The 25,197-nt window shown below is 40.8% G+C and overlaps 3 protein-coding genes across 22 annotated transcripts in view; all 3 read right to left on the bottom strand.

Moving 5' to 3' along the window:
• The window catches only part of LOC117561490 (disabled homolog 2-interacting protein-like), a 232,662-nt gene that overhangs the window by 53,049 nt on the left and 154,416 nt on the right, over nucleotides 1–25,197 (bottom strand). Inside the window, exon 1 of one of the 18 annotated variants that reach the window (XM_034238963.1) lies at nucleotides 6,689–7,121. The exons of 16 other annotated variants lie outside the window; for them this stretch is intronic. Coding sequence is in view for 1 of the 2 variants with exons in the window: in XM_034238962.1 (XP_034094853.1) it covers nucleotides 736–758 (23 nt within the window). In the remaining variant the exon portion in view is untranslated. Of the gene's footprint in view, nucleotides 1–735; nucleotides 1,025–6,688; nucleotides 7,122–25,197 lie in introns of those variants that run through there. One more of the 18 variants, XM_034238962.1, reaches the window with a different exon arrangement.
• LOC117561492 lies at nucleotides 9,220–17,523 on the bottom strand. Of its 3 annotated transcripts, XM_034238966.1 has the most exons (6): nucleotides 17,236–17,523; nucleotides 16,139–16,183; nucleotides 15,992–16,039; nucleotides 11,868–12,023; nucleotides 11,530–11,622; nucleotides 9,220–10,219 (listed from the first exon to the last, which is right to left on the bottom strand). In XM_034238966.1, the coding sequence occupies exons 4-6, from the start codon at nucleotides 11,970–11,972 to the stop codon at nucleotides 9,911–9,913; spliced, it is 507 nt and encodes a 168-aa protein (XP_034094857.1). In that variant the 5' UTR covers nucleotides 11,973–12,023; nucleotides 15,992–16,039; nucleotides 16,139–16,183; nucleotides 17,236–17,523; the 3' UTR covers nucleotides 9,220–9,910. The 3 variants fall into 3 exon arrangements, with proteins under 3 accessions (XP_034094857.1, XP_034094856.1, XP_034094855.1); XM_034238965.1 differs by having other exon boundaries at nucleotides 16,139–17,523; XM_034238964.1 differs by lacking the exons at nucleotides 15,992–16,039; nucleotides 16,139–16,183; nucleotides 17,236–17,523 and adding an exon at nucleotides 12,159–13,151.
• On the bottom strand, nucleotides 13,170–15,080 carry LOC117561494. Its single transcript, XM_034238967.1, has 2 exons — nucleotides 13,362–15,080; nucleotides 13,170–13,231 (listed from the first exon to the last, which is right to left on the bottom strand). The coding sequence occupies exons 1-2, from the start codon at nucleotides 14,353–14,355 to the stop codon at nucleotides 13,227–13,229; spliced, it is 999 nt and encodes a 332-aa protein (XP_034094858.1). The 5' UTR covers nucleotides 14,356–15,080; the 3' UTR covers nucleotides 13,170–13,226.

Genomic DNA, 25,197 nt, shown 5'->3' on the forward strand with positions numbered 1-25,197 from the left:
AGATAAATAATATAAATTAGATTCAAGCAAGACAGTGTTTTGTCTTGAACTCTAGCATAACTGCTAAGTGCTCGGGGAGCTGATAACACCAGGTGCAAAGGAGCAGAAGAGATGAGGAACTCTTTTTCACTTCTTGACCTGAACATTCAAAAGCCCCTGTGGAATTGGACAAAGAAACATGCAAACACTCAAGTTATTTTCTTCCCACGCAACATTCACGCAAAACTCTGATGGGAAAAACAACAGCTAGCCTATAATCTTTGCAAACACTACATTTCCCACTTCATTTTGATTTTATTTTATTTGTTTAGTTGCACCAAATGCAGACGGGTGAAGTAGCTTTATAACTGGCTCTAAATTGCCACAGTCCAAATAGGGATCTTATTTACTCTAAAGCCATGACTTGCCTCTGGCAGTGAATACTTTTATGTTCAAGTCCAAACATGCCCTCGTTTTCCTTTCAGCACTTATCCTCTCCAACTATTCACGTCCTTTTCTCTTTTTGAACTATCCTGAGTAAAAAGTAGTTTTCAGAGCTATTTCATATATTTCTGGAGCAGTTCATGGAATTTGTGAAGCGAACAATTAGAGGAAGCCACAGTGTTCAGCCCTGAGTGAACCGTGGGTGGATGCAGAGACAGAGGTTTCCAAAAGCCACAGCGTGCAGCTGTGCTGTGACCATCCACAGCAACAAGCACACCCTTAAAAGAAGTATTGAAACAAAATGACACTTACGATCGACTGAATATGTGAAACATGGTCCAGCAGAACCTCTCCAAGCCGGATTCCCAAAACGCACAAATCCACTTTGGGTCGCATTCCTCACTAATGCTGGTCTCAGTGTTTTCCCGACTATTTCTGAGTCTCTGGGAACGTGGCTGGAGCCTCTGCCCTCTGAGCTACACCACACCGCTCCCAAAGGATGTCTGTTGCTACAAACACACCCCTCTCCACATCCCATTTAAAAAGACAGCGCTGTTATTTAGGACAAGCCTGCTTATAGTGCAGAGCACATTATACTGGGATGAAGTCATTCATAAACACAATACCACTTATTATTACAGGTGACATTTGGGGATTGGATATGGTGCTTCAAAATAAAATAAAGCTGAAGTTTTCTTTAACATTGACAATTTGAAAATAGCACTACACTGTAATGCTGGTAAATTACCATACACTTTATACTAAAGCAAATGTACTTTTATGGGTATTTTCTTTTCTAATATATTTGAGAACATTCAACTTGTTATATGGAGCTGATATATTTTCTATGGTATTCACATGATGTTGTTTCCAGATCAAAAGAGACAGCACAGAGCTGACTCCTACTGTGTCTGTTCTTAAAAGAAAGACGACAACACACTGCACCATAAAAAGGGCTGAAAGAGAGAAGGCGCTGACAGCATGTGAGGACGTTTTTTAGGTGCTACTGTCCGAAAGTAAAGCATAATCACATTTTCTCTAGCTGGACTGAGTCCCTGGGATACTGGAAGTTATTCTGCCATCATCAGATCTGTCTCCCCTGCTTTTTCTCACACAGACATAGACCCTGAGTTGGCAGCCAGGAAGTGAGCCTGCCTCCTCCTCCATGTTTCCCTGCAGCAGGAAACAAAGGCCCAGCCTTCAGCGCTACACTCTGTGGGAAAAAGCTGGGTCCTTGGCCGGAGAGAGGAAAAGGGAAAATAAATGCACAAAAAAAGGAAACAAGAGACAGAAGGAGAAAGGAAGCCAGCCAGGTTAAAAAGGAGAAGCACTGACAGATGTATTGTACAGTAGCATGGCGATCCAGTGAAGGAAGACCGAAGTCACGGCTCAGACAAAACAGATTTCTGAACTCCAAACCCAGACACGTCAGTCATCTCCTGTAAAATAGAGACATGGAAACTGCTCCGCTTTCAGTACTTCCCATTAATGCTTTCTGAATGACAGGAGAATGTTTCGGCTCAATCATTCAACAGAAATAATACAGCCGTCATTATGTAAAGAGACTTAAGTGAAACTCTGAAGGAGCCCGTACCTCAACAATGGAATTCATTGTGAACTGTGCAGCGGAAAAGGTCTCTGCACCCCCATTATAGATGGACCGGCTCTCCAGCTCCAGAACAATTTAAGTATCATTTGGGGAGGTGAAACTGAAGGAGGTTTAATGTACTTGTTCTCCCTGATGCATTGGATTAGAGTTGCTTGCTCTTATCACGAGTAAACAGACCTGCATGCCTTGCTGTTCTGGAGAATGGCTGGGTAAAGGTCAACTACAAAGCCAAGGCAAAGCCGGGCGACTAAACACTCGGGGGGAATTTCCTCATTCCTCCGGACTGGGTCATGATAATATCATACCTCATACGGTTGTTTGGACTGTGACTGCCACTAAATATAACACGGGATGGGCTCAGGCTATTTTATCTATGGACGTTTGTTTGCAGCAGGAGAGGAATGCAGTAGACTATCTCTACATCTTCATTTCTCCTAGGAAAAAGCAGTTGAACACTAGCCAAACAGAAAATGTGTTTGTAGTGATGTTGTGAGAAAAATCTGTGTCAAATCGTGCCAAGGAGTGTGTGGGCGGGATATGTGCGAGGTCATGAGCGAAGTGCACAGCAGCAGACAGCAGCAGGACGAGGTCAGGAGAGGAGGAGGGAGAGACAGGATAACTGTCCGTCTGTACGGCAGTCCCTGAAGGCCTCACCTCAGAGACATTACTCCCCTGCTAACCCTAACCGGTTTACTAGAGCAGCAGTGTAGGTAAAGAGAGGCAGGGCGGGAGCAGAGATACATCATTGGTAGATACAGGCCATTCCAGGCAAGCTTCCACAAGTCTGACTCGCAGAGTGGGCGGCCGATTCAGGGAGGGCGAGACGTGTCGGACAAGTAGGTGTAAAGGGCAGGAGAGAGGAAGGCAGGAGGAGGAGGAGGAGATGAAGAGAGCGCCAAGACGAAGAGAAGGACAAGTTGAACTCGCACTGACAGTAGGCAAATCTAAATAAAAGCATAGATTTTAAAATTAAACCCTTGAGTTCTCACATTAGTTTCCTCGAAATAATCACGCTGGTAATGATACAAATATTAAATGACCAAGATATATTTAGTGTTTTGTGGGACAGCCTTTAAAGGTCTCCTATTATGCAACGCTGCAATAGAGGGGTATGATGCATGGCTAGCATGGCTGATCTATTTGGTATGTTGAGCAAAACACTTCATAGACATGTTTTTTATATATCTGAGACCTATAATATATGCCTTGACATATAGTATAATCGGAGACTTTTAAAGTTGAGGTTCAGGTTAGTGTACTTCTAAAGCACATTTCAGACACAAAGGCAAAGTGCAAAACACATAACAATTAAAAACAAAATAAATTGAAGAGAGGAGGGATCGGATTATTAAATATAGACATTGTAAATACACATAATGCAGCAAGAAGTGTTGAAGTGCAATGTTAAAACTGACCTCTGACGAAGCAGCATTCAAAAGCAAGGTTCTCAGCCTCGATTTCACTTGAAAAGTATTGATATATTTCTTATGAGCCGAATCGGCCAGCCCCAGTCAAAATTCGACTTATGCTAAAGACAGCCTCTCTATGTCTGGAAGTAGGTGCAGAAAAAGAATGTAAAAAAATGGTAAGGAATAGAGGCTTTAGGAATCCCTCCCTCCTTCAACCCTCTCATCCATCGCTCTATAGCCAGCCCTCCATTTCATTTAATCTTTATAAAGCAGCTTACCGAGGAGGGATGGATAAAACACGGGCAGTGACGTCAGCTGTCCTGTGTGCTTATTAAGTGTGAAGGAGAAACTGTATAAGAGTGGAAGGACAGAAAGACCTGTAGGACGCTGGAGAGCCTCTCATGTTGGCGCCTCACTACATCCTCCAGGGCAGAGGAGAGCCAATAAGTGATTCAATTATTGACAACGCACAACACTGCCCCGTCATGAGCATGCTCCCCTCTCATCCTCTCCCAGGCAGGGCAGATCCAGAATAATGTTACAGAAAGTCTGCACACTTCAAGCACCCTTCATCCACAATGGCAAGAGATTGAAGTCGATATGCTAACGTACTATTTGCAGACACGCATCGTAAAATTCAATGCATTACACTAATTGTATACCAGCCCTTAGAATTTAAGATACTTTGATGTAAGGCCCTTAATTCTCTCCCCTTTTCCGATTGATTGCTTTGAATATTACAAGCCTAAGTGCTATTGTGTTTGTCGAATGCCCCCCTAATGTTTTGTATCCTGAATCATTTAAATCAAACATTTAAAATGCATTAGATCAGGTTCTCCAAGTTCCAACCTCCTCCTCCTGAATAATGAATAAAACAGGAAATAGAGGCACTTCTGAGGGAAGTCAAAACGGATACTACTGTTATGTAACTATTACTGTTGAAGAAAATAAACTATGGGAGGATAAACACAGCCAACTTATTATATAGAAGAAAAACAACATACAGTCATGTATCTCTGATTCGTCAACAATTCACACAGCTCTTTGTGACTGTTTAAAGAAGATTCTCACAATCCCTTAAAAGGAACACTCACCATTATTGAAAGGTTTTCTGGACACTGAAATAAAATGAGATGACTATTCATAACAACAACAACAACAACAACAACACACAGCCTGTATGTTCATGTTAGTCTGGTCATGATTGAGTCTTGTTGATTGAGTGTTAATCTGTGGCTGACCCCCCCCGTCTCTCTGCTCACTGCCAATGGTTCAGACTTATTGACCCCCCCAGTAGTGGAGTGACCCATGGGTGTGGCGCTGACCCACTCACCAGCCCCCCCCCTGTACATGTGTCTGATCAAATCCTCTGCTCCACTTCACCGGCTCTGAGTAAATCAATGGACATCAGAGATCTATAACAGAGTAATTACACTCGGACAGAACGCTGAATGACGCAAAGAGACGGGAAGGAAAGATACTGTACAGCTCTGCGTCGATTTGTATCTTCATATCAATAACATTATTTATAATATATCAAGTGTTCAATTATTCACTTTGCTCAATTTCTAAATTCCGTCCAAAAGCAGGAATTAAGAGCCACATCCCGGAAGGTGAATGAACATTGCATAAGAGGTTTAAGTACCCCAAAATAAAACTAGTACACACAATATGGAACGTTAACAATAGCACACTGTCATCCCTATTATGCCTTGCCTGTATTTCAGTCTTCTGATTTGCATCCATTTTCTCTCCCTGTTTGTCTCACATTCGCTGAAATCATCCCCCCTCTTTGTCCAACTGCATGTTTTTGGGCTGTGAAAATGACTAACAGCTCTATTTCTCACTCAGCCATCCCTTGTCTAGCTTTCTGGTTAGCAAGCTTCTGAAATAGGATTGGAACATAGAGAAACAGACACTCCATATGTGCATGCAGTATGTGTGCCGCACATGTATACAATCTGTGCAGAAACATTTGCTCATGCATGCAAACAGATACAGTACCCCAGGCTGGAGGAAGACATCACACTGTTACTGCATACAAATGGAGACAGACACAAATGCTTGTAGCATAATATGATGAAGTCGAGCCCTGTTTTGTTCTGGAGGGCTCGACAGCAGGCTACGATCAAGAGGACCACCAGCTGAGCCCTCACACTCAAACATATCTGCATACTGCAGTAAACAAGCCATCGAGCCATCAAACTATAATGTATCTGTTTACCAAGCCCAAGATGGCTTTCTCCCATGAAGCAGCGGAAATAAATGTTTGGTTGAACGCTGTTCTCCAGCAGAAGCTGTTTAAGTAAACTATAATGTGGCAGGGAGGATCAACAGTAGTGTTTGGTCCAACACATACAACTAAACTAACTGGGATAACTTCATTATACTTGCTTGTTGACTATTTTCATTTATGTACAGTCGGTTATATAGTATGTATTATGTAACTGTGTATTATGCATTAACAGGACAGTGGACTGTCAGGAAACGCATTTATATAACCCATCTGTAAAATGCAAATAAATCTTGAGCAGCTCACATGATGATATGTACTGCCTGACTTGATTCTGTCTTTTAGGATTACTTTGAATCTAATGCAGGGATATGAACTCCCCAAGGCCTGGATGATATGATGACTAACCTCAAAGATTAGCCTTTCCTCTCATCTCATCATCTCTTGTGAGGGATATACAATGAAATGAGCTGTTGCTCTCCGAGACTCCCAAACTCTGCATCTCCAGGACATGCAGCTCTTTCTGTAAACTGCTAATTGCCTCCAACATATGACCCGCACTCAGAATGGCAGCCAAAACGAGCCGGCTGACCTCACAGCGTGGCCCAGTCATCTGATTTGTGTTAGCTGGCTGCCTTCCGTAACACAGGCCGGGTGTTGTGTGATGTAGCTACATTTAGAAAACAGCCACTATCAAATCCCCCTCTCTGCATTATCATCTCCGGTGTTATATCAAATCATGAATGCAGCGCTCTGAATGAAAGCCCTTTGGGAGTTAAAAGCAGTTACATGAAAAATGACAGAGTAACCTGAATTTACGCAGGATATAGTAGCCTTGTCACTGACAGAGAGGAGCAGGGAACACAGCTGGGCAGCACACAGAGGCAGAGCAGCGTAACACTCTCCATGAAGCATCCTCAGGTCGTAGGGAATGTAATCAGCCACTGCATGAACCAAGGCAAACGGACACACAAAAGGGCGGGAGTGACATGTGAAAAGCAGAGTAACACTCACCAGGCATTGTCAGAATTCCACAGAACAATCAAAGGCAGTCGGGGAGAGAAACCGAGGCGGAACGATAAGCAGAGAGGCAGGGATGGATGAGGGCAGAGGCGATTTCAAAGCTCCATTCCCCCCCTCCTCCTCCTCTGCTGCTGCTCGCCTCTTTCGCTTCCTTACTTGTGCTTCTCTTCCTCCTTTCCCTCCCTGACTCCTTCTCTTTTTCCTCCCGCTACTGCTTTAAGACAAGGGGTGGAGAACGAGCGCTACACTGCTCTCACTCTCCTCCTTTCCTTCTCCCACCCTGTACAGAGCATGCCCTACTTCCTGTGTTGTCTCTGAAATGGGACACACACTCTCTCCTTCCCTTTATTCTGATATATTCTAACTCAGATGCGGGATGATGAAGACCGGTCCCCTTTTCTCCCTCCTGCTGTCTCTCCCCCCTCTCACTAACCCCAGCTAAACCCACTCTCTTTCCCTGTCAGTGAATGACTGCACCTCCCATTTCTGTCTCCTTGCGCAGGGAGGAGCCTGCATAGAGTGTGCAGGAGAGGGGGGTGGTTCATGTGTGTGTGTGTGTGCGTGTGTGCGTGTGCGTGTGCGTGTGTGTGTGTGTGTGTGTGTGTGTGTGGCGCAGCCTAGCTTGGCCCTGCCCCCCCTTGTGTGGCTCCAGTGGGAGTGTGTGTGCTCTTTGTCCTGTCAACTCTGTAAGAGGTGTGCTGCTTCCCTGTCAGCCTCTATGCTGCTGTCGCCTTGCTCTCTCCGGACTAAGGTGTGTGTGGGGGGGGGTTGCATATACAAACAACCTGCCTTGAGCATGGACCAGGTTCAGCTTGACCCCTGATGTGCAAGAACATTCCCTTTAAATATAAAACTTTGAGCAATGTATACGCATGTGCAATATACCCTCGTGCAACCATGCTTTATTGGCAGCTACCTCTTTATGTTATATGGTCACTCTTTTTAGCATATATACAGCTTCTTCTTTTTTTATCCTGCTGTACTTATCTGCTATTTGTTTTTGTTTTTACTTATTGTGTTTTTTATTATGTGCAAACCTAGTTATTTGTTCATATGTATTCTATTCTCTTTACTTAATCTGCACTATACTTCTGCTGTTGTAATAATGTACATTTCCCCGTAGCGGGACAAATAAAGTCAATGTGATTCTGAGTCTGGAGACTAGGGCTCAGTCTGGGGCTCAGAGAGAGAGAAACAGTAAACATGTGAGGCTGGAGCTTTGGCTAAGTGACTTGGCTACTGGGGCCGGCCAAAGGGTGGGTAGCAGGGAGACTGGAATGTGGGTGTGGGGGGGGTTACCATGCTCAATTTGAGCCAGGATTGGTAGACTGGCAGAGTAGATAGGGGGTGAGTTTGAGGCTTTTTCTAGAGCTTACACACCAACAGAGCCGGCAAGAGGGGATTAGGAGCCGGGGCGGGACACACCAGTGAGGCAGCTGTGAGGAGTGTGGCCTCTAATCTGCACTCCCTGCACGTCTGCAATGATGTCACCAAACATGACATCACCCTTAGCCTCTTTTCTCCAGGACACAAACACACACGTGCATGTGTAAACCGAATGACCATACAATAGGATGTGGAAGAGGTTACAACTACTGAGATCTCAGTTTACACCCATTAGAAACAAAAGGTCACAGGCACATTGTTAGTTTAAAAAAGACCAAATCATGGAAAGTAGCTGAGTAGCTTAAGGCTGGCCACCTGTCTCCTCCTGGAGGAAAACATCCCACTTAACTGTAGCAGCTTTTGCACTGACCAAAAGGCTGATTGTAATTCAATCTCAGCGTGGCTTGTTGTGGATTATAGATTAATGACTTGTTCTTACAGAGAAAGCAATGTCAGGTGCAATCTAGTGCAACTGCTCTGAAATGATGGGGATGGTTAACCTTACACTGACTGCAAAATACATCGTTCTTTGGTGAGTTTATTTCCCGCTTAAATATGTATTTTGTCCCCAGAATGGAGCTAGCTCAGACTAGCTGTGGCTAACACATTAGCTCACAAAACCAGCAGAGAATGCAATAAAAATACTTCAAGTATTTCATATATTATTTTGTCTAGACGTTGTTAGCTACATGTTTTGTAGTCTAGATGAAAATTGCTGACCTCAAATTATATATGAACATTGTAGGCTTAATATGCAAATGTCAAAGCCTACTGATTATTAGACATTTGAAAGAAATCATAATGCAGCCTACCTCTGCAGTGAAATGATGAATATAAACACACTTGTCATTAGGTGACAATGACAATGACATGCTGGTCAGTGAATGTTTCTTTAAAAAAACACACTGTGTTTGAGGACGAGAGTGCATTCTGAGAGCAGGAGGCTATTTGCTGAACGTCTGACCCAGACATAATCCAGCCAACAATGACAGCACTCAGAGAATACTCACAGGTTTTTAAAGGCATACTGTCTAGTGCTGTCTCATCTCTCCTTCACCTCACTGACTGTCCCTATAGTAACCATTCTCCATATAGTGAGCATGTGATGCAGCACAATGACAGCCATTACACTCAAAGAAATAACTCATTGGATTAACTCAATTTTATTGTTGGCAGGTTTTCCATCCAATAAATATATGTGGCACAAACTCAAACTAATGGCATCCATGCAGTATAATGTAAATGAGTTAGTCCAACTCAAATTTTTCAAATAGAGTTTAAGTAAAATGATAACATTACCTTTATGAATTTAAATAATGCTAGTCCACCTAAATCCTATTTAATTAATTGAAAATGAAATAATGAGGTTAAATATAATTTAATAAAAATGTGTTACACATGATAGAAAACATGGTTTAGTTTTTTTTATTTTTAAATTCACATTATTCAAAACAATCCTCCATTCAATACAGTCTTTTTAAAATGAATGAATTCACACTGAAAGATGAAAAACATTTCTGAAAGATAATACCATTTTTAAAATGGCAGAGAAATGGAACTCCTATAATTAACTTACAAATCTCCCTTTGCCAAATACAATGAATACAATATAACAGGGGTATGCACTGCTCTTCTAACAGGACAATAACACATAACATAAAGAGTGCACTGCAAACACCAACATATGGAAATAGTGTTACAGTGTGTTGAAACAAATACAGAAAAGCACAGAACAAATGATTGATATAACGGCTCAATCTGCTCTGACTAGGAAACTCGTGAATAAAATGACAACAATGAACTCATGAGTCACTTCTTTTTCACATTTCAATCGAACAACTTGATCTTCAGACTTTCGATTTTACCATTCAGCTTGTGCCCATCCAGATTCATCACTACCTTCTGCATGAACTCGAAGGTGTGTTTGAGGTTGTCTGGAAAGCTCAAATCCAGGGCATAAATAAGTCCCAATAGCATGACAAACCCCACAATCATGCTGCCCAAGTTGTCCATGACTATATTGCCTTCGATGACAATTCCCACGTCCTCTGGCTGCCCATCCACATCTCTTTGAAGTGTGTATATGCCCATGACTGTGTTTGCCATGTCCCTCTTGGCATCTTCAGAGGCAGAGGCCTGAACAAAGACACAAACATACAACATATGTGTTAACTAAAACCTGAATTACTACATTTTATAGAAGCAGATTTACTTATGTGGCTCTCCTCATTGATCAAAACAGTTTTAGACTAACCCTCTGGTATCACTCAAATGTACTACCCTATTTGGCCACTCAGGATAAAAATGTCCACTTTCAAAAACTTGAATGATAAAATGATATGATACAAATATTATATTTAAATATTTTTCCCCCACACTTTTTGGGAAGTGTGGGAACATTTTTTAAATGGACAATTAGGGTAATTTGTACACAGTGTATTCGAGACCGATTAGAAAAATTGAAATTCCAAAAAGTATCTAGAAAAAACACAAAATCATTATAGCCAAATCTGATGTGAAAAATTACCAATTTGGACAAAAATGTCCGAGTGATACCAGAGAAGGTTAGGACCTCCAACACAGAACTAAATTAAGCTTGTAAGAAAATGTTTGCATAAATAAGTTATAAAGATATATTCCTGTATGTTCTGTTTGATTATCAACGTTATCTTATTTATTAATTCAGGTATTATTTGTTTACATCCCTACTTAATAATGTAATTTGTTGTTATTCCTGTAGTTAATTATGCATTTACCTACTTATTTCGATATGTATTTGATTATTTATTCTTTAATAATTTATTTCCTTGTTATGTGATTATGTAATTATTCCTTTAACAATTTAGTAATTGCTGCATTCACATACCTTTTTAAACATGAATCTATTGATTAATATATTTCAGCATTTATTTATTATTTTATTTATGTATTTATTCAATTATTTATAAGTTCTTACATATGTATTCATGTCCATATTTATTTATTCATTTATAGATGTATTTATATATAAATGTAAATATTTATTTCAGCATTCATTTATTATTTGTATTTATTTCCAGATATATTCATGTTTTAATTCACATTTGTATTTATCAATTGTATTCCTATGTTAATTTATAGATGTATTTATATCTGTATAAATGTATTAATTCACTTTTTTCTATATTTATTTTAACACTTGCCCGATGAAATTACTTCTGTATCTATTTATTATTATTTTTTTATTTCTGTATTTATTCATTCTTACATATATTCATTCCTATATTAATGTATAGATTTATTTATTTCTGCATGTATTTATGATATGTGATAAGATATTTAGATGTAAGCAGGGATAGGGTTGTGTGTGCCATATAATTTTCTTATTATAAATGTAAGTAATGGTGGTTATAATTGTGGGTAACACTGTTAACCAATACATTGAAAACATATTGTGATAAACATACCTGATACTCCTTAAAAAAAGAGTCTGGATCCTCGTTGAGGTAGATCGCGATGCTTCGCAGGATGCACCCCCTCTTGATGTGGATGTTTTCAAACTAAAGCAGGGGCGATAAATCAAAGACAATTAAGCACAATGCATGTGCAACAGAGCAGGTAGTTTACAACGTAGAGGGCTGTATCTGTCGTGTGTGTCCCTAAGCAGGACTCCTTACACCTACATTTCCACAATAAGCTATTGCCTTAAAAACACTATAAAAGCAGACAATTTCTTAAATGTGTTCATATGATCATGGACAAAAACAATACAGTGAAAAACGAGGTTCTCTGCATTTATACTAACCGAATCTGATATTGCAAGGGCTTCCTTGATTTTGTGCCCCTTCACTCCTCCTTTGGTCTTGAAGATCTTCAAGAGCTTGTCTGAGAAGTGGTCCAGCTGCCACATGAACTTTGATTGAAGTGGTGATGTTGTGATCCTCAAAAACTCCGCATTCACCTTAAAAATATTATTAACAAGCACAATACAACCAATTGTTACTTGTTTATTAGAATCACAACCATGCAAGGATGTAGACATGAATCACAAAAGACAATAATAAAAGACTGTCAACAAATACAAATATGTACTTACTTCACTCTGCTGAAACAGAGCAGGCCATCTGCATTTGAAGTCCCCTATCAAAGGCCTTTGCTCCACAATCTCAAGGCGTCTGTGGGAGAAGGTTTTTTCCATTTTTGCTTTTATCACCACTTCATTGTCACGCTTTTTCAGTTCTGACAATAAGGCAATTCTCTCGTTCTCCAAGCTTTCTGTGGTTTCGCCTTTTGGGTGCAGAGGAATGTAGTTTACTTCAGCTTTTCTTGGTTTTTTTATGTTTGCTGCAGCTTTGCCTTGGCCTGTTTTCTTGTGCTTTAAGGAGTTCACAAGGATTTCAGGATGTCCAAGACGGCCAAGCTTTGTACGATAGTTTTGCATTTTGTACTTAAGAGACTGTTTCCACCCCCCAAATCCTGTCTTGGATCCTAGCTGCCCCAAACAAGGGTGGGCCCTCGTCAACGCTGCAGCTACCTCTTCACACTGATAGTCTTTCGGATATTTTGTGAATTTGATCATTTCTTGGGCTAGGCCATCAAGAATGACTCCTTTCAGCTTTAGGCCAGGCTGGAAGTATGTACCAGTTGTCTCAAACTCTGCATTCTTTAGATGAAGCTCAAATTCAGCCTCGTAGGTGAGCTTAGGAACCACAAAAACTGTGGGCCAGGATAACAATTGTGAGGCCTGAGCTTCAGGGGATGGATGCGGGGTTGACGTATACACCATATCATCACTGCAGCATGAGGCTATTGATGATTCAGGGATTAGAGGCTCTGAGCTTCCAGTAATTGAGGTCTTATCAAATGAGTCAACTGTGTACAAAGTGATGGAGGGCTCAATATTTGACAATATAGGAGAGTAAATTACTTTCAGTGTGCTTTTATCCTGAATTTCAGACACTGATGTAAGATTCATGAACTCGTTAAAGTCAACATCCATGTATTGCAGACGGAAGTCCTCTTTCAATTGAAGAGATGTCTTGACAAATGTGTGCAGTTCTTCAACTGTTGCTGGGATTCCCGAATCCAGGGTCAGTTTCTAGAGTCAGACTGGTCGGCAAAGATGATGCGCAGAAGCGCCCGACCTGCCATTATGGAACACCTTTTAATCTAGAGCAGAAACAAGGTGAAAGAAACACATTAGGATTATATCAAAGATGAACATAAAAATGGTTTTACAGTTTTTGTCAGAGCCTGCTATCCAGAGCTCAGACTATTTAGGTTTAAAAATGATACTCACCTTTAACAATGATGAATCTTTTCAACATTACCATGCGCAAACTCCCAACCATGTAGTCAACAAGGGGATAGGGGTCTACCAAGTCAGCAAGCTCAATAACGGCAACCTCTGTATTGGGCGAGGCAGACAGCTCAAAAGCACCATAATGCTCTCTGTACCAAGCACATGCGTCTTTTACCAGAAAACACAACTTCTCCTTAACAATGCAAAGTTTAATGATCTCATGGAATTTAGGCAGTCCATCTGCAGATCCGTGTACAATAATCATCCCCTCGCAGTAACGTATACCCAAGCTAGACACATTGTTTGCCATATGAACCTCAGTCACATCTGGGAAACTTTGTTTCAGTGTAGACACGACTCCCTCATTAAGGACATCAACAGGCAGGATTGAGACATGTGTGACCTCCAAGGATGACTTCTTGACACTGGAGGAATGTGTGTGATAGGCAAGCATGAACTGGTGTTTAGTAGCTAGTGAACGAGGTATGTTCTTAAAGCAATTGGTGTGACGAGCAACCTGCTTGAAGAAGCTATGTTTAGCCTCAAATCTCATTGTCCACAGTACAATTAGAGGCCCGAAGCAACGAATCATTTGCGGATAGTGCTCTAAAAAGTGATGTTTTGGTAAGAGCTTTACATGTGGAAAGAGTTCAAGATAGCGCTGCCTATGATCATAGATCTTGGCTTCAAGATAAGCAATGGTCTCATCTGTGTGAACAGGGGCCACAACCAACTCAACTATGTCCTTAAGATCTAGAATTAGCTGCCACGCTGGTTCATCTTCTGGTAAAATGTGCCCAATCACAAAGGGAAGCAGTCTTATTAAGGTCCAGTTTTCATGCGCATTGCCACCTATTGTGTTTCTAGATGTGAAAGAGCGTGGTATGGCATGGGGGCGATTGGTTCTGTCCCCCCATTTGTACGGAAATGTCTGAATCAATGTGTTGAGCCTTTCAAAAGTGAAGTATTTTTTGGAGATCAACAAACTCATACAACGAGCCAGTTCAACTGGTACAACACCTTCAAAAAGGTCGTGCACAATGTCAGGAGGATAACCAGTAGTTACATGAAAATGGGAAAGGTGCTCTGTTAAAACACACTGCTTTTTTACACCACAGCAAATAGTTGCATTCTCCTGAGCAGACTGGACATGAACATCATGGATGTCTCTTGTTCTCAGTTGGAAAGCACCTGACTGGACATCCTTAGTCTGAAAATCTGATTTGACTCCAATACAAAACCTGCATACTGACCCAGCTGAAAAACTCTCAACAAATCCCCCGAGCCCATGGGCTCCAAGATTGTCAGCTATAACACACTGGACAGAACCTTTAACAAACTGACCAAGCTGAGATATAAATACACCGTGCTGTTCTAATATGCTTAAGTCTTGCAAGAGAGGCTCCAACACTTTTCCATAGCCATAGGTCTTAACATCATCAGATTTGCATAGAACAGCTAAATAGATTGAGTTTAGTGTTGAATGGGAACCTGGTGGCAAATTACCCAAAACCCAATATACACCACAAAGTTTGTGTGTCTTTCGAGATGTCCCAAGAGGGTTACAAATCTCAAAATCATCAACATAAAGATTTACAGAGATTCTCAAACCTTCATCAGAAAAAAACGAATTCTGTTTATAGTACTCACCGTCTCTTACAGTTCTGTACTCTTGGGGAACAGCCAATAGCCGCTGTTGCGTTTCAATATGTTCAAGGACACCTTTATGAGAGAGCAAATGTTGCAAAGACTTTAACAGAGGGATATATTGAAATGTCCTATTCCTCTGGGCATCTAGTATGTACTCAACCGGCTCTAAAACACCAAAATGAGATGTATAGTACTGTGTACGTTTATATGCTGTAGCAAGAGGGCCATCCTTTGCAATAGCTGTGGCCAATGGACTAGAATTGCATAGAGCAGTGGAAAGCTCACCAACTACTGAATCTTCAACCTGTAGTTTATGGCTCTGTAATACATCAGAAACAATAGCTCTAGTGACAGGCAAAGATGATGTACTTAATATGTAGTGAAGTTCAGAAAGGACTTCATCAATAACTGTCTTTGGAATGTGAACAATATTTTCCAACTTCAATAAAATGCATGCAATTTTTTCTTCGATTAAATTTGGAAGGTGTATTTCTGAAGCATCACCACAACTTAGTGTTTCATATTCCTGGTCTATATCGACAGACTCCGTTGGACCAACTGCAGAACTGTGTGACTGATCCAACTCACCACTTGTACTGACAACATTGGCTATAAAGTCTTTAAGTGAATGTTGTCTGTGTTTCCTATTTTTGTGTGTGTTGAATGTACTGTAAATGTTAGTTTTAAATGTGCATCCTAGAAACATACATGGTACAGTTTCATTATGCCTGAGATGTCCATTAATATGTTGGAAGAAATCTTTTTCTGTTAAGTCTCTACGTGAGCACACATGACACTTAAATGTAGGTAATTCTACTGGCTTTGGTGTTAGCTGTTTAGCATGAGTTTTGTATGTGTGATTTAAAAGTTTACTCCATGTGTCAAACGAACATGGGCAATCAGTATATGGACATGGATAGCGACAACTGCCCCTTAAATGTGCATGTGTCTGCCGGAAATGTTTTAACAACAAATACCTGCTAGCTAGTTCCAAACTGCAGTGTTTGCACTGCCACATGCATAACCTGAAAAAGAGAAAAAAGAGAATTAGCAATTGACACTGAACAACTGACAATGTCACAGATCAGCTTATGCAAGTAATGTGAAAGTAGCCGTGTACTTACCATAAATAAGAGGTTGCCCCAAGATGCTTGTTAATGCTGATCAAACTGCAAAAGACAACATAAATATATTAGAGGTGTGATTAAAATGCTTATATATTTGAATTTTCACAGACAACACATAATTGCCTAAGATTGCACAACCCAAAAAAAAAATGATAACAGATCACACTTTAAAATTAAGAGTCTAGTAGACATGTTTTATAAAGCAGGCCTACGTTTCTGCACAACTCTGGGTGCCTGCTTGTGAGTGAGGTAACCCATACAAGATTCACATATATATATTATCTCATTATTTATATTAAATATTTGGCAGTAAAAAACTAAACTCAACTGAACTCCTACAGAAACGAGTGGCTCCGCCTGTCCTCCTCTGCCTGCACTAAGGCCAGGAGAGAGATGGACAGACCTGCTGAGCTTTATGATAGAAAATGGCGGCGCTTACTCTTTGCATTTTTTGGTTGAATTTAAACTGAATTTCGGTGTACTGTGTTCAATGACAATAACGTTAAATCGAATGTAATATAATCTAATGATCTCCATTATCCAGTATTCAATGCTAACCGTATCTAGCAAGCTAGCTAACAAACCAGTTATCCAGCTAGCTAGCTTTACCTCGTGCACTTGAATTACTCTTTGCATTTTTTGGTTGAATTTAAACTGAATTTCGGTGTACTGTGTTCAATGACAATAACGTTAAATCGAATGTAATATAATCTAATGATCTCCATTATCCAGTATTCAATGCTAACCGTATCTAGCAAGCTAGCTAACAAACCAGTTATCCAGCTAGCTAGCTTTACCTCGTGCACTTGAATTACTCTTTGCATTTTTTGGTTGAATTTAAACTGAATTTCGGTGTACTGTGTTCAATGACAATAACGTGACATCTAATTTAATATAATCTAATGATCTCTACTATCCAGTATTCAATGCTAACCATATCTAGCAAGCTAGCTAGCTTGCTGTTTAGACCCAACTAAAAACGGAGCAAAATATAACACGGTGGTTTCAAATATTCTTGTCGATATAATGAAAAGGCATTAGGCCTACTTGGAAACAGGGAACATTCTAAACTACTAGAAAAAACAAATACTTACCAAATAATAGACTTTCCACCGTCAGTTTCACACCGTCAGTGTTAGACAAAAGGCGGCAAATGACAGAACGGATCTTGTGCATGCGCAAAGGTGATGTGCAAAGGGGCGGTCCCAAATGAAAACAATTCATTTTGAGTTGCTCTGTCTTAAATACATTTAATAAGTGAATTGATTAATGTAATTTGTGTTACACTAATGAACTATACTTAGGTTTATTTCTTAAATAAAAATATTTAAGTAAAGTGAAACAATTATTAATGTGTCAAGTCTAAGAAGGGCTTGAATCGTTTTTTTGAGTGTAGTAAAGGATGCAACGGTGGGAATATAGACTCCAACAAGTCAAATAGACTGTGTTCAGTTTGGTGCAGACATGCTATTTTAAAATGAACATCAGGTCAATGTCAAAGAGGCTCTATTATGCTGTATGGGGTTTTAACTTTCCAGTAGTGTGTGGTTTCCAGTGGTTTGTGTGCATGTAAATGATCTGCAAAGGCTACAATCCTTGTGTTCCCTCCAGAGGAAATGTCTCCCCTCCCACCTCTGCTCATTTGACCCCTTTGTTAACTTCCGTAACATAGTGAAATCACTATGGGTGCGTCTCACTTCGGTTATTTTTCATTTCCTCGCTCCTCGGGCTCGGTATCACCGGAAGTTGATTTGTCTGCGCCATCTTGAGTAGCGTCCCAGTGGCCTTATTTTTGCCGGAGGACCGAGGATTGAGGAGTGATAACGGAGGAGCGATAATCGAGGAACTACCAGACCATCTTCCGGTGAAATCCTCAGACACTCGCCCCGCCCCCTTACTGTGTATCGCTCACTGATTGGACGATGCAGCGCATGCACTGATCTGGCTGCTGTCAGACGATCAGCTGTGCAGCGTCATCACAAATGGACGTCGCTTCATGTGACGCTCCGGAGGAAAGGACGTCCCATTGCTCTTAAAACTAATTTCCCTGCTTCTCGTGGTTTCCTTGCGTCCCTCCATGCTTCCCTGGTGGGAGGGACTAGTCGCAGGGAAACGACGCAAGTCAGGGACGCAAGGAATCCATTTGACCGAAGTGAGATGCACCTAAAGTAACACTCACGTTTCTATTGGCTAGCGCTCCAACAGTTAGTTAATAAGTTGAGGGGCAGGACATCTCTGAGCTGTTGACCAATCACAACAGATCCGGCCAGCTAACCAATCAGAGCAGACTGGGCTCTGGTTTCAGACAGAGGGTGAAAAGAGGTGCTGCAGCACAGGCAGTATGAGAGAAATAAAGAGCTTTTTGAACATTAAAGCATGGAGACATGTCCCAGTAGAGACACTACATACTGATACAGACATGGAAATGTGCATGATATGTCCTGAGGGGAGATAACCTGTGAAATGTAATACCTCTGACTTTAGCCCATCCTTGTGCTTGCAGGACAAGCTATGAGCAGACAGAGGTAAACAGCATCTTGGTTCCTAAATGTTTGTTTCTAACTAGGTCAGAGCTTTGCTGCCACATATACCAGTCTCTCTCTTCTCAGTTTTCACAGAGTTTAATTCAGTTATATGAGAAAATAGTGCAGCAGAAGTATTTAATTCACAGAGCATGATAAAGAGTATCAAAAGCAATGATAGATTACAGTAACCATGATTAAATGTTCGTCGTATGTGAGCAGATCTACTTTAGAAACGTGTGATGTTCATATCAATGCACACACAAATACGCAATATCGAGTAGATATGAGATATTGAGAGACACATCTGAGAAAAGGTTTTTTAGTGGAGTTTATCCCTGCCTGTTTTTCTTTCCAACTTTTCATTTACTTACTGGGTCACAATGGCCGGGCCTAATTCAGACACAGCACAACAGTCTGACCTTAATGAGGCAGAGTCTGGAGGAGGCACAGTGTCTGGTCCATTCTGCAGCACACCAACCATTGAGCTGCATCACTGCTGAAGTGCTCCATCACAAGGTTTCTTAACACACTTACTCATATAGAAGGGCACATTATTAAACGTACGGAATTGTTGCAACATTGCTTCCAGAGTGATTTAGTTTGTGTGAAGTTCAGTGGTAGATGTAACTGGAGTCTTGTGAACAGAGAGTGCATTGGCTGTATGTAATGCAGTCTGACAGACGATCAGGTGATTCCTTCATCTTTGTCCGCAAAAAATCCCACAATGGAACAAATGAAATCTCCATTATATGTACACCACTTTCTGCTGGAGTATCTCCATTAAATGAAATGATGAAAACAAAAACCCTCTGTAAATCTAGTTTACATTTCACGGAGCTACTGTGATTGTACTACTGTTCATTCCTATCAGTTACATGTAATGATGATAACATGTTTTTATACTTCTTCTCATGTTAATCAGCTTGGATAAGGAGCAATGCAATTCTTACAACAGTATGTCAGATGCGCACAAGCAAAAGTTTGCAATATATAGGCTTTTATAAGTCCATGTCAATATAAAAACCCTGGCTACACACACACAACATATAAAAAGATGATTGAAAGGGAGGTTGAGCAGTAAAGTGGCACAGAGGCCTGTGAGTGAAGTGAAATTGATAAAAAGCAACGCTCGGATAATTTAGTGGCTCTATAGGAGTCACAGAGCACCACATGGACTGCCAGTGCCACTTATGACCTCTTTTATTGAGCAAGTCTGTGTGTTCCTATTCAAAATAAAGATATTATGTGTATGCTTCATCCACACATATATTTTTCTTTCTTTCTTTTGTGCATGGATTATTTCTGTTGAAAGATTAAGTTTAAAGAGTGCCAACACAGTATTTCTCTTATACATTTAATACTGCTCTAATGCCAGCTCTAAAATGTCAGATATTCACCTTCATAACGGTATATGCCGTGTCTCCTTTAAATGCAGTTCCCATACAACAAAACTACATTTTCAAATATGTTTCAACATTTTTCTGGATTCTTTTTTTTTTTTAATGTAACATACATATTGAAGTTTGGCAGGATGGATCAATCATGCTGACACAGGAAGGCCGCTGTTATTGTCCTGTTTTAAAAAAAAAAAGGGAACTTAAACTAATTCTAATTTATGTCTGTAACTTACTATCATAACAACATACTTCATTTTAGACATACCATAAAAGCGTAGTAGAGGCTTTGTTTTAACTAACAACCTTATCCATGTGTAAAAGTGTAATGTTTTCCATGCAACGTAATTAAGAGTATGGTTCAGTTGTAGAACGTAATAGAGTGGTGCAGGGATGACGTACAGTATTTACCCAGAAGTTAGCTGCGCATGTGTTCCCTCGACAAAAAGGCAATGGGATTTCTCCATAGGATTTTGGAAAATAGCTGGAAATAAGGTCTGTGGAAAGCAAACCGGTTTGATAAATGCACGTTTTAAGCCGGATAATATCCACATGTCTACTTCTATAATTTTCTAATCATAAATCTAGTCGCCAGAAGCAAAAATGCTAACGTTATGCTATAAATGAACTACAGCAGGGTTCAACGTCACGCCAACTTAAGATCCATGTTCAAAAATACAGATTCAAAATTGTAAAAGTTGAAGCGTTTGAACAGTTTGCAGGAGGCAGGGACTTGCTTTCAAGCAGAACAGGGCAAACAAACTTAGCGGGAGTGTTTACGTGTTCGGCGTAATGACGTAAAACGGCCTCGACAACTTCTGTAGTCCTATTCAGCCACTTGTATAGGACCATCGTTTTTCAGACACGTCAACTCTTCAGAAATCACCAGCGGGGTCACTGCTGATGGATTTAATGTCGTAGAACAAAACGTAATCCGTCTCTTCAATGTGTCTCAACCACAGACCTTATTTCCAGATATTTTCCAAAACCCTATGGAGAAATCCCATTGGCTCTGAGACCAGGGAACAGGAAGTGGTGAAATGCTAACTCACTTCCGGGTTTCAGGATGCGTCACTGCACCACCCTGTGGTAGTACAACACCAAATGATCAACATATTGAAAACACAGGTGCCTGTTTACTCATTTACCATACATCTATTTCTTTAGTTTACCATACACTTAATGTCTATTCTTATTGTTTTTCATACAGTCTGCCTGTGTTTCTATAGTTTACATTTAGTTTAAATGAAGGAACACAGTAAAAAGATGCTATAAGAAGGCGATAAAGTTGCTGTATAGCTCTTATATGTGCACAAGATAAATAGCTGAAAGCTTATGCCTGGGGTGGATTAAAGAGAGGAATGAATTAGTGTTTGCATGCGTACTGAGCATCCTTTAAAGGATGGCAGGGAGTTCTTTGATGGATACCTCGGTATTCCTGTCACGCTCCAGGCCCTATCCATTACAGCTCATTACCCCGGGAGGGAATGAAAGAGAGGAGACCCTTGGCCGGGCTCACAGAAGGCCCAGCAGGGTTAAACATCCACCAAGCCACCCCCCCCCCCCACAGTACCAGCTGGACAGGTGTCAGCAGCACTACTAATGCAGGGAGGATTGTGCTGCACATTATGGAGGCAGTAAAGTGATCAGAGAGGTAATATACAGCACAGCTTCTCAGATCACAGGAAACATCATTTACATCTCACCCACTGACTGGAGGGAGGAGGGAAGCATACTGCTCTTAAATTAAGTAGGTTTTATTTGACAGATTTCTATCTTCACGGTCAATTTCAACTTTTTTTGTTCTCTTTTATCTTCTATTTTGAGATGTTTATATTGTATAATTGTTTATTTTCTACTCTTTTTATTTCAAATGATGTGCCATACTTAGATGTGCCATTCTGCTGCTTTCTCCAATTGCAGATAAATAAAGTATATCTATTCTTATCTTAAATAAAGAGCAAAAGGTGTTTAATCAGTGCTGAAATAAGACGTGGAACCAACGACATTTGAAATATAATTGAACAACGTTTTCATGAGCTTGTCATAATAGGAGCTAGTGTTGCAAAGCTTTTTGAAGGGCTGATTTTAAAGCAGTTAGCTAACTTGGAAAATATCTGTAATTCTCTTGAAAGATAAGATTTAAGTGCATCAATTTGTTCAGTCTACAAACAAGAATGTATTGCCTACATATTTACATGAATAATCTGCAAGTGGCCACTCAGCTGTGCCATGTGTCAACTTATCAGTCACTGAATGTATTCTTTATGTTAGAATGAATAGACTCTTATGAAGTTTTGATTAAATACACTACTTATCACAAGACTTGTAGAGATATTGAAGATATTAACACTAAAACAAAGTCTTCTTTTGACCTTCAAACACTCACAAGCATCTCCTCACCGAGTCTTTGAGAGAAGCTTTTTCACTTTAGTTGATTCTGATGTTCTTGCCCAAGAGAGGCTTTGAACAACAAACAATAACAACACCAATCTGCTTCAGAGGACTTTATCTCAGTTAATGTACTTAAGCTACTTCTGGGAATCTGTTTGACAGCCCTGACTTAACCTGAGACATCAATGTATTAGAACTGTTCTGTTTATCTCTGTTAAACTGGTAAAACATTGAGAGAGGTAAACACACACACTCAGCCAGAGCACTAGAGCTTCAAACTGAATGATGTGTCCTTGAATCAAATGAAGAGTCCTCTGTTTATCAAAGCAGGGCAAATTAACCTTTTCAAAACACCTACCTCTTCCTAAGCAGTTCAACAACACAGCATCAGTGTTGAATTAATAAATGATGATTCAGAATGGAGAGGGATAATGCCATGAAGCCTAATAAACGCAGACAAATTAGAGTCATTAGGCGCTGTTGCTATCCAAGTCTACGCGGGATAGAGCTTAACAATGAACAGTGGTGGGTGAGACCTGCTCAGAACAACACATTATTACCCAGAGAGCCCTGTTTCATCTACACCACATCATGCTGAGGCATCACAAATGAGACGGCGAGAGGGGAAGAGTGCCAAAGACGGAAAGATACAGAATTCCTCAGCCTGATTATACTGCTGCAACGAACATAATGAAAGCAATGCTGTTGTTTTGCCTCTGATTGGCCAAAAAAATCTGTAACTGGAAATGTGATTGCACTACTGAGGGGTATTACTTTTCTGGAAGCCCTAACTATGTGTGTACTTATTGCTATCGATAGTCATAACCAAAGAAAACTGAAACAATATGTGAGAACATTATACAGTGAATGAATAAATGAATGATGCCTGAATGATTTGATATCAAAATGAGTCACTTCTCTAAATGAAATGTGAGTGTCTGTATTTGTATCCAAGTGTCTATGATTGTGTGTGAAGTGTGTACGTGATCAACAAGCATGTGACCTTCAGCATAAGGGAAGTGGGATTGATGGTTTGACTGCAACAAAAAAGATGGAGGATGAACAACAAGTACAGGAGTGATTTTCCCCATAAATGAGTAGAGACAACAGTTTGGGGATCAACTAAATGATGACACATGTGAACAAGTGGAGGCACAAGGATGTTGCTGCAGTGGCACGGATTGAATGAGAGAGGGCAGAGAGAGGAGAGGAGGGGGTTTAGGGACAGGGCTGAGTTTAATGTAGCAGAAATCCACCAGTGATCTGCAGCTCTGAACATTAGTATTAGCATGAAAGGACAAAATAAGACAGGAGTAAAGGAATGATTGATAGCAAAGCAAAGGCAAAAGAAAGTAACAGCAAGAGAAGAGGAGAAAGTCAAATGTGAGGAGAAGCAGGGGATATTATTAAGAGTTAAAAAGGCCATATTATGTTTAGTGGTTTTCCATTTCCTGTAGTGTGTTATATAGGTTTGTGTGCATGTAAATGGTCTGCAAAGACTCAAATCCCAAAGCCTCCATGAGACTCCTTTGTTTACTTACGAAAAAACCGCACATCACTATGTTACACTCGTGCCTCTTTTCGTTAGCGCTCCAACACAATAGCCACGCGGCCACTCCGCAGTACTTTTCCCACTTTAGTTCCGATATAGTTCCGAAATGTCGCGTTCACACCAAAAAGAGCCGGAACTAAAATTAGTTCATCAGAACCTTTTTACCCCCTTTTCAGTCCCTGCTAGAAAACAGGTACTTTCGTGGGAGAAAAAGGTTCCTATGTCACGCCCCGTAAAACTCAAAAAAAAAATTCTGAAGCCGCCATTTTATTATCCTCGCATTGCATTATTAGAATTATTAGCATTAGCCCAGCGCACAAACGCAGAGAGACTAACTTAACTTACACAAAAGAAAACATGGGAGCGGTGGAGATGAGGAGGTGTCAGCGTTCTGGCGATTTACTCAGAAGGCTTCAGTAGAAGCTGCTGGGAGACCCAGCAGCTTCTACTGAAGCCAGTCCCCAACTCCGGGGACTTCCGGCCGGGGACTTTGGGTGGCAGTATACGCCGTGAAGTTGTTTGCGGCCTGCCAGTAAACCCAAAGCAGAAGAAGAAGAAGTGACGTCAGCGGCTTCATTTGCCTAATCCACCCCCAGGGACTTATTCCGGTGTGAACGCGATCTGTATTTAGTTCATGAGAACTAAAGAGTTCACATGAACTAAGTTCTGATGAACCTTTGTGGGGAAAGTACTGCGGTGTGAATGCGTCTATGGTACATGACAGGCTAAGGGGTGGGACATCTCTAAGCGTTTGACCAATCATAACAGAGCAGGCCAGCTAACCAATCAGAGCAGACTGGGCTCTGGTTTCAGACAGAGGGTGCGTCTCACTTCGGTTATATTTCATTTCCTCGCTCCTCGGCTCGGTATCACCGGAAGTTGATTTGTCTGCGCCATCTTGAGTAGCGTCCCAGTGGCCTTATTTTTGCCGGAGGACCGAGGATTGAGGAGTGATAACGGAGGAGCGATAATCGAGGGACTACCAGACCAGCCTCCGGTGAAATCCTCAGACACTCGCCCCGCCCCCTTACTGTGTATCGCTCACTGATTGGACGATGCAGCGCATGCACTGATCTGGCTGCTGTCAGACGATCAGCTGTGCGGCGTCATCAAAAATTGACATCGCTTCACGTGACGCTCCGGAGGAAAGGACGTCCCATTGCTCTTAAAACTCATTTCCCTGCTTCTCGT

This window comes from Gymnodraco acuticeps, unplaced genomic scaffold, assembly GCF_902827175.1.
Source record: "Gymnodraco acuticeps unplaced genomic scaffold, fGymAcu1.1, whole genome shotgun sequence".
In the NCBI taxonomy this organism is placed as follows: Eukaryota; Metazoa; Chordata; class Actinopteri; order Perciformes; family Bathydraconidae; genus Gymnodraco; species Gymnodraco acuticeps.

What these genes read in the sequence shown, in the direction of transcription:
- LOC117561492 (XM_034238964.1), bottom strand. Translation starts at nt 13,061, where the DNA reads ATGGATGTTGACTTTAACGAGTTCATGAATCTTACATCAGTGTCTGAA. An exon ending in CCCTTGCAATATCAGATTCG is followed by an intron (nt 11,623 to 11,867) that starts GTTAGTATAAAT and finishes CCCCTGCTTTAG; the next exon opens with TTTGAAAACATCCACATCAA. An exon ending in CTTTTTTTAAGGAGTATCAG is followed by an intron (nt 10,220 to 11,529) that starts GTATGTTTATCA and finishes GTCTTTGTTCAG; the next exon opens with GCCTCTGCCTCTGAAGATGC.
- LOC117561494 (XM_034238967.1), bottom strand. Translation starts at nt 14,355, where the DNA reads ATGAGTTTGTTGATCTCCAAAAAATACTTCACTTTTGAAAGGCTCAAC.